Source organism: Microcaecilia unicolor, chromosome 4, assembly GCF_901765095.1.
Source record: "Microcaecilia unicolor chromosome 4, aMicUni1.1, whole genome shotgun sequence".
NCBI classification, from domain to species: domain Eukaryota; kingdom Metazoa; phylum Chordata; class Amphibia; order Gymnophiona; family Siphonopidae; genus Microcaecilia; species Microcaecilia unicolor.
The window spans coordinates 242,292,817-242,304,751 of NC_044034.1; the positions used below are offsets into that span (position 1 = coordinate 242,292,817).

General features: G+C 42.3%; 1 protein-coding gene across 1 annotated transcript in view; it reads right to left on the minus strand.

The window, feature by feature from the left end:
* HS6ST3 (heparan sulfate 6-O-sulfotransferase 3) overlaps positions 1–11,486 on the minus strand; it is a 51,123-nt gene extending 39,637 nt beyond the window's left edge. Inside the window, exon 1 of the mRNA XM_030202470.1 lies at positions 11,253–11,486. Coding sequence (XP_030058330.1) covers positions 11,253–11,486 — 234 coding nt within the window. The remainder of the gene's footprint in view (positions 1–11,252) is intronic.
* Positions 11,487–11,935: the final 449 nt, after the last annotated feature.

Below are 11,935 nucleotides of genomic sequence, written 5' to 3' on the forward strand. Positions count from 1 at the left end.
CAGTTACAAATGAATCATACCATAGTCATCATGACAGCCGATAAAGGAAGGGGCATGGTGATTCAGGATAGAACTAAGTATATGGAGGAAGCTACAAGACAATTGTCAGATATAGCATTTTATGCAAAAAACCTTCCCCTCCGATCCCATTGTGGAATATCAAGCATTTTTTTTATTATTGCAATTCACAGTTTACATTATTAATATCAAGGATTAACTCTTGAAAGAAAGTGATATATACAGGAAAAATCTAAATGATATAATTTACACATTAAGCACAATGGCGTATCACTCAAGTCCTCTATTCAGGGGATTCCAAGATCAAACTGAGGAATTAAATAAGATATAAAAAAAGGAAATAGCAGTTGCGAAGAGTCTAGTGTTAATTCTTGTGAGCCTCCGGAGGTTGTCTTGGTGGTGATGAGTGTTGAGAGCTGAGACGGATCCATAAAAGTATATTTAGTAGTACCAAACCTAATTATGCACTTGCAGGGGTATCTCAAGAAAAAGGTACCCCCTGCTTGTATTACTGCTGGTTTCAGTATGACAAATTGTTTCCTTCTTCTTTGTGTCTCTCTTGAGAAATCTAGAAATAAGGAAATACGCAAACCCAAAAATGGTTTTTCCTTATATTTAAAAAACTTCTGGCATATCCTTTGTTTATCAGGAGGTAAAGCTACGGTTGCAACTAAAGTCACAGCTCTAGCTAATTGAGTATCCGATGTCTCTAAGAAAGCAGAAATGTCTAAATTTTTTTTCCTCTTGTTGTTGTTGTTGCGTTACTTTTTGAGGTAGGTAGAATACCTTTGTAAAAGGTGGTAGATTTGACTCTGGTATGCATAAGTTTTCTCGTAGATATCTTTTTAACATATCTCCAGGTTTTATCATTGAGATAAAAGGAAGATTAACAAAACGAAGATTCTGGCTTCTGATATAGTTCTCAAAATTTTCAGACTTAAGTCTCAAATTAGAAATATCTTTCAATATTAAAGACTGAACATTGTCTGTTTTCTTCTTGCTCCACTATATCAATTCTAGAAGTCATATTTTCAAGTCAGTTCTCTGTTTTTCAACCTTTTGCTCTACCTCAGTTATTTGTTGAATCTGATTATTTTAGTTACATTTGTACCCCACGCTTTCCCACTCATGGCAGGCTCTATGCAGCAGGCAATGGAGGGTTAAGTGACTTGCCCAGAGTCACAAGGAGCTGCCTGTGCCAGGAATCGAACTCAGTTCCTCAGGACCAAAGTCCACCACCCAAACCACTAGGCCACTCCTCCACTCACTAGATTAGATGTTTGTGCTAGAAACATTTGTCCCAACTGGGTCATAAGATCCCATAATGAATCTAATGTTACCTCCAATGGTTTGGTGGTTAGGCTTATAGGAAAATCGATCTTTTATTCAGCTTTCCCCTCTCGAACCGCCTCCATGTTCACCGCAGTATTTGCAATCGGACAAGTTTCTTCTGGAAGAGTTGATATCCTTCGTTCTCCCAATTCAAGATGTTGTATTGGAGTCCCCAGCAAAACTGGTGTCAATTCACCCTTCTGGGACGCCGACGCCGCTCCTGAAAGCGGAGAACTTGTTACCGATGGCTGCGGGGGCGGAGCTCTTCCATCAGGGCTTAGAGTGGTATCTGGCCCAAAAGACACCGAAAGTTCCTCCAAATCGCCAGCGTCACGCGTCGAGTCATTCCTGGACACTCCACCAGCTCTGCAGCTGCACAAACCGATCCATCGGTCCAGGAATTGTGGAAGGGGGTTGGGGGGGCTTGGACAGCGGCCCTTCCACATCTCTTAGGCATCACAAGGTAAGGCAGGGCTGCAGCTAGTTGCAAATGCGTACGGCCATCTTAGATCCCCTCAGTCTTTTTTTGAATATCAAGCATTGATCATTTATTAGTTGAAGCTAATTGTTTGGGGATAATTTCATCAAGGGAATATAGCCGTATGATTTCCATCATATATTTTGTCCCCAAAATGCACTAGTCCATTCAGGGTATGTGGATTTTCATTTCAGACCTTGTGTTGACCAGATTACTTTATATATTAAGGATTCAGAACATTTACTTCAAATGTTGGTGGCCCTAGACGTCAATACATTATATACTAATATACCCCAACAGGGAGCATTAAATATGTTGGAAAGATATTTACAGGGGATTGTAGTGTCTAGGGATCATATACAATTGTTAGATATCATATACAAAATGTTATATAAAATGGCCGAGTTGGTCATTACCAAAAATTATTTTATGTATGATAACAAATTTTATCTTTAAACTAAATGGGCAGCAATGGGGACCACAGTAGCTACCTATCCCTCTCAGTTGTCTCAATTTAAGGGGGGCATTCAGGAATTTACTTTGAAAGATTTACGAGATTCTAATCAGCAAGTGGTGGGGATACTACATGCTGTTATTTCTCAAAATGTGACTTTTTCTAAAGAAGTGGTGGATAAATGTATCAGCTGTAGAAAAGCAATTGACTTCTCTGAAGTCTACGTCTGTCTGTGGTATTAAGGACTCTCATAATATTCACTTAAAGTTAAAAATGATCTGCACTTCCTGAATTTTCCTTATATATATTTGCTACCTTCTGAGATTTTGGTTAGGAAATATTTAAAGGAGATTTTAGGTTTAGCTACAGCCAATACTATATCAGATTCTAATTGCTACTATTTACCAGAAAAAAAGTAAAATCACGTTGGATCATCAGGAAGCTGATCAATTAGGGGCCCTTTTACAAAGGTGTGCCAAAAGAAATGGCTTGCGGTAGTGTGGGCGCATGTATTGGACATACTCTGGACCATTTCTCCACCGCATCTGGAAAAGGAATTTTTTTTTTAGGCCAGGAAATGGACGTGCGACAAAATTAAAACCAGTGCATGTTTACTTATGGCCTGAGCCCTTAACGCCACCAACTAACTTAGCAGTAAGGGCTCACGCATTACCCGCGCGGTACACATCCAGCACACGCCAACTGCTGATTACAGCTGGGAACACCCCCGCGGTAGAAACACAAAACTTTTTGTCGCATGTCAAACTTGGAATTATCGCAAGGCGCACGTGCTAGCCGGGTGGTAACGCTGATTTGACGCATACTGCACACAAGTAGGCTGTTATGCGTCTTTGTAAAGGGCCCCTTAGTTTCTTTGAAAATAAATTTCACTGCTTTTCTTGAGGATACTCAAGATATTATTTCTACACGATCTACTTTGTTGGCAACTTTTAGCAGTGAAAAGGAAGTCCCTGATTATGAAACACTATTTTCAGAAAAAGGATGAGGTTTTCAGTGATGCTAAGATTTTTGTATTTCCAGATGTTTCTAGGGCAACTCAGCTTACACGTAAAGCTTTTTTAGCTTTTAAATCCAGGGTATTGGCCTTAGGAGGCCTCCTTTTTTCTGAAATATCCTTGTAAGTGGTTGCTTACTTTTCAAGACAAAGAATATATTTTTTGGAATCCTCTACAATTACAGCAATTTCTTAAAGGGCATGAGAAATAATGTCTAGGATTTATGGAGTAAGTGATATATAGTGACGCCATGTAGTAAATTAGATTTAGGACCTAATTCTTTTCTGTTTTAATTTTTTTCCTTTTTCTTTGTAATTGCCTCTTTCCTTGATGAGGGCAAGATGGTTATGCTGGAAATGTTTTGGTTGTTCTTTTGTATTTCTATTATATCATTCATGTACTCTTTCTGTATATCAGCTGTGTACATTCCAGAAAAACTAAAATAATAATAATAATTAAAACTAACATTAAAAATATTGTCTAAAATAATGAGCTTTCATGTATTTCGTAAAAAAAGTATAACTAGTTAGAGTCCTAACCTGAGTAAGGAGAGAATTGCAGACCTTAGCTGCCAAATATACGAAGCTAGCTGAAAATAATGTTTTAAAACTCAACCCCCTAGGGTTAGGACATTGCAAAAGTAAAGGATTTCTAGCCTCTCTAAATCTAAACAGAATTGGAAAACCAAGTATATTTAACATATAAGATGAGGCATTTCAATGTGGAGGCATATTTTCAAAGCACTTAGACTTACACAGTTACAGGGAAGGGAATTTTTCATATGACGTCTAAGTCGGACTGTGGATGTTTTATGCTAAACGTTCAAAATCCGAATAGGAAATATGGCCATTTTTGAAATTGTGAAACGTTTATCTTTAAAAAAATAAAAATAACGTTTGTAACAAGGTTTTGTGCTCTGTCCCCCAAATTCTATATATGGTGCCTTAAGTTGTGCTTGCTAATTTGGCTGCTCGACCATATTAGTGCGTGCAACTTAATTGATTATCAAGCCAATCAGCACTGATAATTGGTACTTAACCAATTAGCAGCACTAAATGGTTTTAATTAGAATTAATTGCACAATGTTTTAGGTGTATTCTATAACGCAGTGCGTGTAAATACTCATATACATAGTCAAAAAGGGGGCATGGGCGTAGAATGGGCAGGCTGGACTGTCTTTCTTCTGTGTTTGTACAGTGCTGCGTACACTTTGTAGTGCTCTAGAAATGTTAAATAGTAGTAGTAGTAGTAGTAGTTTCAAAAAACTATGCGCACAGTTATGGAATACACTCGATCTGCATCTAACCTAGGTGCAGGTATTTAGGCTTGGTTTTAGGTGACCAAAATGGGTGCATCTAAATATTAATCACAAGAACAGCGTGTGCACATATTCTATAAACTACGTGTAACTTTAGGTGTAATTTATAGAATCATGCTGTGTGGTTTTTCGGTGCCAATATTTAAGGCTCCATTTATAGAATTTGGCCCTGTGCATTAATTTTTTCAGGCTGTTGTTGAAAAAAAAAACCATACAAGTGAAAAACGTAGAAAATCAAGCCATTGGGAAGTAGGAGGGGCCAGCATTTTTAGCAGACTGGTCCCCCACACTTCCCAGGAGAGCAATGGGGCAACCTAGAAGGCACTGCTGTAGACTTCATATAAATGCTCTCAGATATACATTTCATCGTTGCTCCCTTATCTTGTCTGCTTAGCCCTCCAAAACCCACCCAAAACCCATTACCCACAACTGTACCACTACAATAGTACTTATGGTGGAGGGGGCACATATATGTGGGCCCAGTGGGTTTTTAGTGAGTTTTAGAGGGCTCACAGTTTTCACCATAAGTGTAACAGGTAGGAGGAGGTATGGGCCTACCATCTGTCTGCAGTGCACTGCATCCATCACTAGACTACTCCAGGGACCTGCATGCTGCTCTAATGGACCTGGCTATAACATCTGAGGCTGTCATATAGGTTGAGTATTATTTTTATTCACATTTTTGGGGTGGGGGTGGGAGGGAGTCAGTGATCACTGGGGAAGTGGGGGGGGGGGGTCATTCCTGATTACCTTCAGTGGTCATATGGTTGGTCATTTAGGGCACCTTTTTGTGCCTTATTCGTTCTGAAAACAGGTCTAGACCAAAATGTTGGTTTTCACCCCAGACATTTTCGTTTTGTTCCATTATGGCTGTAAAACATCAAAGCCCGCCTTCTTCCCCCCTCTAAATGCCCCTGACACGCCTCTTGTGATTTGAATGCATTGCAGATGAAATGCAAAGATAAATGCCTGCAATGCCAAATAGGTTTCAAAAATATCAATTTGGACATTTTGAGAAGAAATCCATCCAAATGGTGCTTTATGATACTTTTTGGATATTTTTCTCTGTAAAAAATGAGCCCCATCGTAACCTATGGAACTTTGTAAGTCTAGTGCTTTGAAAATGAGCCCCATAGTATATTAAAAATCATTGTACATAATTTAAACTTAATGCGATCCTCTACTCGTAACCAATTCAATTCTATCAACAGAGGAGATACTTATTTAGATTTATGAGCAGAAACAAATTATCCATGCCTCTGTATTTTGGATCGTTTGGATCTTTCTCAATAAAAATTGCAAACATCCCATATCCTATATAATAATTTGTACCTCAGAGTTTTCTGTCTGTCTGTCTGTTTGGGTTCGTAACATCTTGATGTCAGCTTGCCTCCAGCGTTCCCTTCCCTCTCACTGTCCTGCCCTCGAAATGACATCAGAGGAGGGCAGGACACTGAGAGGAAAGGGAACACTGGAGGCGAGCTGACATCAAGATGTTACGAACCCAAACAGACAGACAGCCAGAGAACTCTGAGGTACAAATTATTATATAGGATATGCAATGTTTGCTGGAGGCGAGCTGACGTCAGGATGTTACGAACCCAGACATCCAGCCAGAGGAGGGTGGGGCACTGGGATGGGAAGCGAGGGGAGAATCGCGGGACACGGATGGGAGGGGAGGGCAGGACATAGGCGAATTGATGGACTTGGATGGGATAGGAGGCGAGGGGAGAATCGCAGGACAAGGATGGGAGGGAAGGGCACAGGACAATAGCGGGACATGGAGGGGAGGAAAGAATCGTGGGACATCGAGGGAAGGGGAGGGCAGGGCAGAGGAGAATTGCTGGACATGGAGGGGAGGCCAAAATCGAGGGACACGGAGGGGATGGGAGGGCAGGGCAGAGGAGAATCGCTGGACATACAGTGGGGGAAATAAGTATTTGATCCCTTGCTGATTTTGTAAGTTTGCCCACTGACAAAGACATGAGCAGCCCATAATTGAAGGGTAGGTTATTGGTAACAGTGAGAGATAGCACATCACAAATTAAATCCGGAAAATCACATTGTGGAAAGTATATGAATTTATTTGCATTCTGCAGAGGGAAATAAGTATTTGATCCCCCACCAACCAGTAAGAGATCTGGCCCCTACAGACCAGGTAGATGCTCCAAATCAACTCGTTACCTGCATGACAGACAGCTGTCGGCAATGGTCACCTGTATGAAAGACACCTGTCCACAGACTCAGTGAATCAGTCAGACTCTAACCTCTACAAAATGGCCAAGAGCAAGGAGCTGTCTAAGGATGTCAGGGACAAGATCATACACCTGCACAAGGCTGGAATGGGCTACAAAACCATCAGTAAGACGCTGGGCGAGAAGGAGACAACTGTTGGTGCCATAGTAAGAAAATGGAAGAAGTACAAAATGACTGTCAATCGACAAAGATCTGGGCTCCACGCAAAATCTCACCTCGTGGGGTATCCTTGATCATGAGGAAGGTTAGAAATCAGCCTACAACTACAAGGGGGGAACTTGTCAATGATCTCAAGGCAGCTGGGACCACTGTCACCACGAAAACCATTGGTAACACATTACGACATAACGGATTGCAATCCTGCAGTGCCCGCAAGGTCCCCCTGCTCCGGAAGGCACATGTGACGGCCCGTCTGAAGTTTGCCAGTGAACACCTGGATGATGCCGAGAGTGATTGGGAGAAGGTGCTGTGGTCAGATGAGACAAAAATTGAGCTCTTTGGCATGAACTCAACTCGCCGTGTTTGGAGGAAGAGAAATGCTGCCTATGACCCAAAGAACACCGTCCCCACTGTCAAGCATGGAGGTGGAAATGTTATGTTTTGGGGGTGTTTCTCTGCTAAGGGCACAGGACTACTTCACCGCATCAATGGGAGAATGGATGGGGCCATGTACCGTACAATTCTGAGTGACAACCTCCTTCCCTCCGCCAGGGCCTTAAAAATGGGTCGTGGCTGGGTCTTCCAGCACGACAATGACCCAAAACATACAGCCAAGGCAACAAAGGAGTGGCTCAGGAAGAAGCACATTAGGGTCATGGAGTGGCCTAGCCAGTCACCAGACCTTAATCCCATTGAAAACTTATGGAGGGAGCTGAAGCTGCGAGTTGCCAAGCGACAGCCCAGAACTCTTAATGATTTAGAGATGATCTGCAAAGAGGAGTGGACCAAAATTCCTCCTGACATGTGTGCAAACCTCATCATCAACTACAGAAGACGTCTGACCGCTGTGCTTGCCAACAAGGGTTTTGCCACCAAGTATTAGGTCTTGTTTGCCAGAGGGATTAAATACTTATTTCCCTCTGCAGAATGCAAATAAATTCATATACTTTCCACAATGTGATTTCCGGATTTAATTTGTGATGTGCTATCTCTCACTGTTACCAATAACCTACCCTTCAATTATGGGCTGCTCATGTCTTTGTCAGTGGGCAAACTTACAAAATCAGCAAGGGATCAAATACTTATTTCCCCCACTGTAGATGGGATGGGAGGGGATGGGAGAATCGCTGGACATGGAGGGATAGCCTTGCTAGCGCCCATTTCATTTTTTAGCGAAACGGGCATTTTACCTCACTAGTAGAGAATATTACAATAGTCTAACTGTCCAAGAATAAGGCACTGTACCATCATTTTGAAAGCTGAAGGGTCTAAATAACCCCTTTTTCACTATAAGGAATGCATAAGTAATCTCCAAAATACACTGCAAAGAAGTGTTATACAGGGGCCAATATTGAGACCGCGGGAGGAAGCTTGACTAACTCTCACGGTCGGTAGTGAACCCGAAAATTCAATGCTGGTGCTGTATCCTGAGACTGACACTGAATTTCTGGGTTTTTTTGGGCTGCTAATACATAGCTGTTTAAGCCAATATTCATTGGCTCACTGGATAAATTATAGCAGCCAAAGATAGACCTGCTATTTACGTGGGTCTATCTTGCTACTAAATTAACCCAGTCAATGAATATTGGCACTAACCTGTTATGTCACACGACATATCTGGTGACCAGGCTAGCTGCTAGCCCTTGGATTCTACATAGCACAGAGATTTGCGCCGAAATCCAAGCATATTCTGTAACAATGTGTGTAACTTAATTGACTTAACAAGCCAATCAGTGTTGTTAACAGCACTTAACAAACAATAATTAGAATTTGCACACACAGCTCCCTAAGCATATTCTGTAATGCAATGTGCCTAAATTTTAATGCGTGCAGGCAAAAGGGGCATGGTTATAGGCAGGGAAATGGGCGTTTCATGGGTGTTTCAAAATTTACACACCTAGTTATAGAATATTGTGAAGTGCACCTAAATCTATGCGCTGAGATTTACACCAGGTTATGAGTGTTGTTATAGAATATGGCCCTCTGCATCTAAATCTATGCACCGGAATTTATGCCACATTTTGGTTGGTGTAAATGGAGGCGATAGGATATCAACTAAGCATATTCTATATACCGCACCTAAATCTAGGTGCCGCTTATAGAATACGCTTAGGCAGAACTGTTTTCCGCACAGATTTTCTAGGTGCCATATATAGCATCTGGTCGTAAGCGGTAATAGTCAGCCAACATAGCCAGTTATCTCACAGTGAATATTATTGCTTAGCCAGCAGGGCCGCTGAGAGGGGGGGCAGGGGGGAAAAATTCCCCCGGCCTGGGCCTCCAAGGGGGGCCCGGCGCCGGGGTCAGGCCGCCGGCGCTGCAGTCCCCGGTCTCACCTGCCTGCCTCTTCGGCTCCGGGCCCCCTTCATTCAAAGCGGCAGTTGCAGATTGTGTCTCTTATGGCCTTCCCTCCCTGTGTCCCGCCCTCGTGGAAACCGGAAGTTACATCAGATGAGGGCGGGGGAGCGACGGGGGGGGGGGGGGGTGGCAGCGGTGGGGCAGAGGCGGGGCGGCCTTCTCTCTGCGGCCCTGTTAGCCAGCTTTAGGCTATTTAACCGGCCAGAAGGTTAAATAGTTTTACATATCTACCGGATAGTCTGTTAGCTCAGAGATTATTGAGATTGCATGCCATTCACTTTCAAAAGAGAACCAAGTGAATTTCAGTGTCCTACTTCCACTTTGATATACATTTTGGATTTTACCCAGGTCCTTTTGAACATTCTGCCAATTTTTCCCTAGTAAAATCTGAAGTCTCTGCTTTGAATTTTTAGAAAAAACATAAAACAGATGCAAAGACCTCACAAATCCACTTTAGAGTTTTTTAGATTATCATTTGACTAAGGAGCCCTTTTACTAAGGCGCCGAAAAATGGCCTGTGCTGGTGTAGGGGCGTGTTTTGGACGCTCACAGGTCCCTTTTTTAGTGTTGTACGTGCATAGGTGTCTTAGTAAAAGGGCCCCTAAGTTTCCAAAATGTCACCATTGTTCAAAGTTTGGTAAATTGTGCAGTGAACTTGTAAGGGCATATATATCCCCAGTTGGATAATAAAGTCCCTGGCGCCACTGTAGCTAGTCAATTGAGGGCTCAGTGACAAATTAGTGCACCTGCTTAATCACTCTTCCCAGCCAGAGGCTAATTCATAAAGTGCGAAAGACTTATCTAGCATGAGTTCTACATAAAATGTACTGTGCTGTTATTATACCTCATTATGCACAGAGGAGTTTAGCATCTAAGTAAATAGTGAACATAGAATTGTGTAGGCATTAGCCTACTGTTCATTTGAATTCAATGGTAATAAAGGCATCAAAGTGGGAAATTTTCAAGGCTTTTACTACACCTTGATTTATCACCGGAGTCAGCAATCTGTGATATCTTAGTACCACAGGTTGCTGACTCCCATTGTAAATGAATAACTCTTCTTGCAAGCCAACCTCAAACAGAGTTATTCCATCTGCCTGGGAGCGTTGGGCCCAACTTTGAATGTGCAGAGGCACTGATTGTAACCCCTCTTCTGCTGATTAAGACTCCCCAGATGATGACCCTCCATCCCAATCAAGAACCCCCCCCCAGATGAAGACCCTCTACCCCCTAAGGCCCCCAACTCCATCAGCAAGGTCCTAATAGCTCTGTACCTGTTGGTTCAGTGGTTGAAGGGCAGGAGTGATCCCCAGTCACTCCTGGCCTTCTGGTTCTGTCTCCAAAATGACACACCTAGCAGTAGTCTTGCACTAGGGGTCATGTTTCCTAATACTGAATATCAGTGAGGACCCACATAAATTTGGGCGGCCAGCACCAGTCCAGTCAGACCTGGAAAATAAATGCTAGTGCCCGGACATGGCTAGCATTGAATATCTGGGTCAACTTAGCTAGTAACAGTCAAGCTTTTAAAAAAACGCTAGGGCAGAATATTGACTGGCTGTTTTTTTGTTTATTTTTGTTAGTATTTTTCAAAGACAGCTCACACCAAGTTATATTATGATGATGAACCGACACCTTTTCCCCATGTTCTACTTTACAAGCTGCTCTATTTCTTTTTTAAACATTCTCTCCAGCAGACATGTTCCACTATGCTTAAGGTAGACTGCCTCCTTTTGGAATACATTCTCCCTTTGCCAAAATGATGCCTAGTTCTTGCCAAATCTAAAGCCTTCTTCTATGTCCCATCAAATTGTCTAGTGTTGTGCCTTCTTATATCCTGTTCATTGAACAGGTAACATTTACCTTGGAAGTTCTGGGTTTGAACTTTCTACTGAACAGCCTATATTTTGCATAGAGAACCTCCATACCACACTTTCTTATTCCATTGGTAGCCACATGTACCATGAGATCCAGTTCATCCTTGGCAATGTAAGAAATCCTATTTAATTGACACATGAGGTCCACCACCTTCACACCAAACTGGAAGGTGAGCAAATGATCCTCCTGCCTACCAATCAGCCATATATCTACATTCATAATGATTGAATTGCCAGCTACAATGGCGATCTTATCCCTTTTCTCCTGAGCACTTGCTCTTTGAGATCTATCCTTAGTTCAGGTGGTACAATGTTGCCTGTATGGCAGGTTTCAGCTGCTGGATTCAGTTCCTGCTACACCAAGGTGATCCTCTCATTTCAGGTGATCTTGCTTTTCCAAGTCAGCACAGGGTCTGCCACACTGAAGGTGGAAACTAACTACTATATCTTATAGGTCTTTGCTATAAATCTCTTTGTCTACCTCAGCTCCTCCAGATCTGCTTCAGAGATTGGACTCCTTCTTTGAGAGCGAGGAGTTCTTTGCACCAAGTGCACACATGTGGAGGGGCATTTTTGATATGATGTCTAAGTCCAACTTTGGACGTTTTGCTAAAAATGTCCAAAATTCAAGTGGGGAATATAGCCATTTTCAAGACAGAAAAACATATC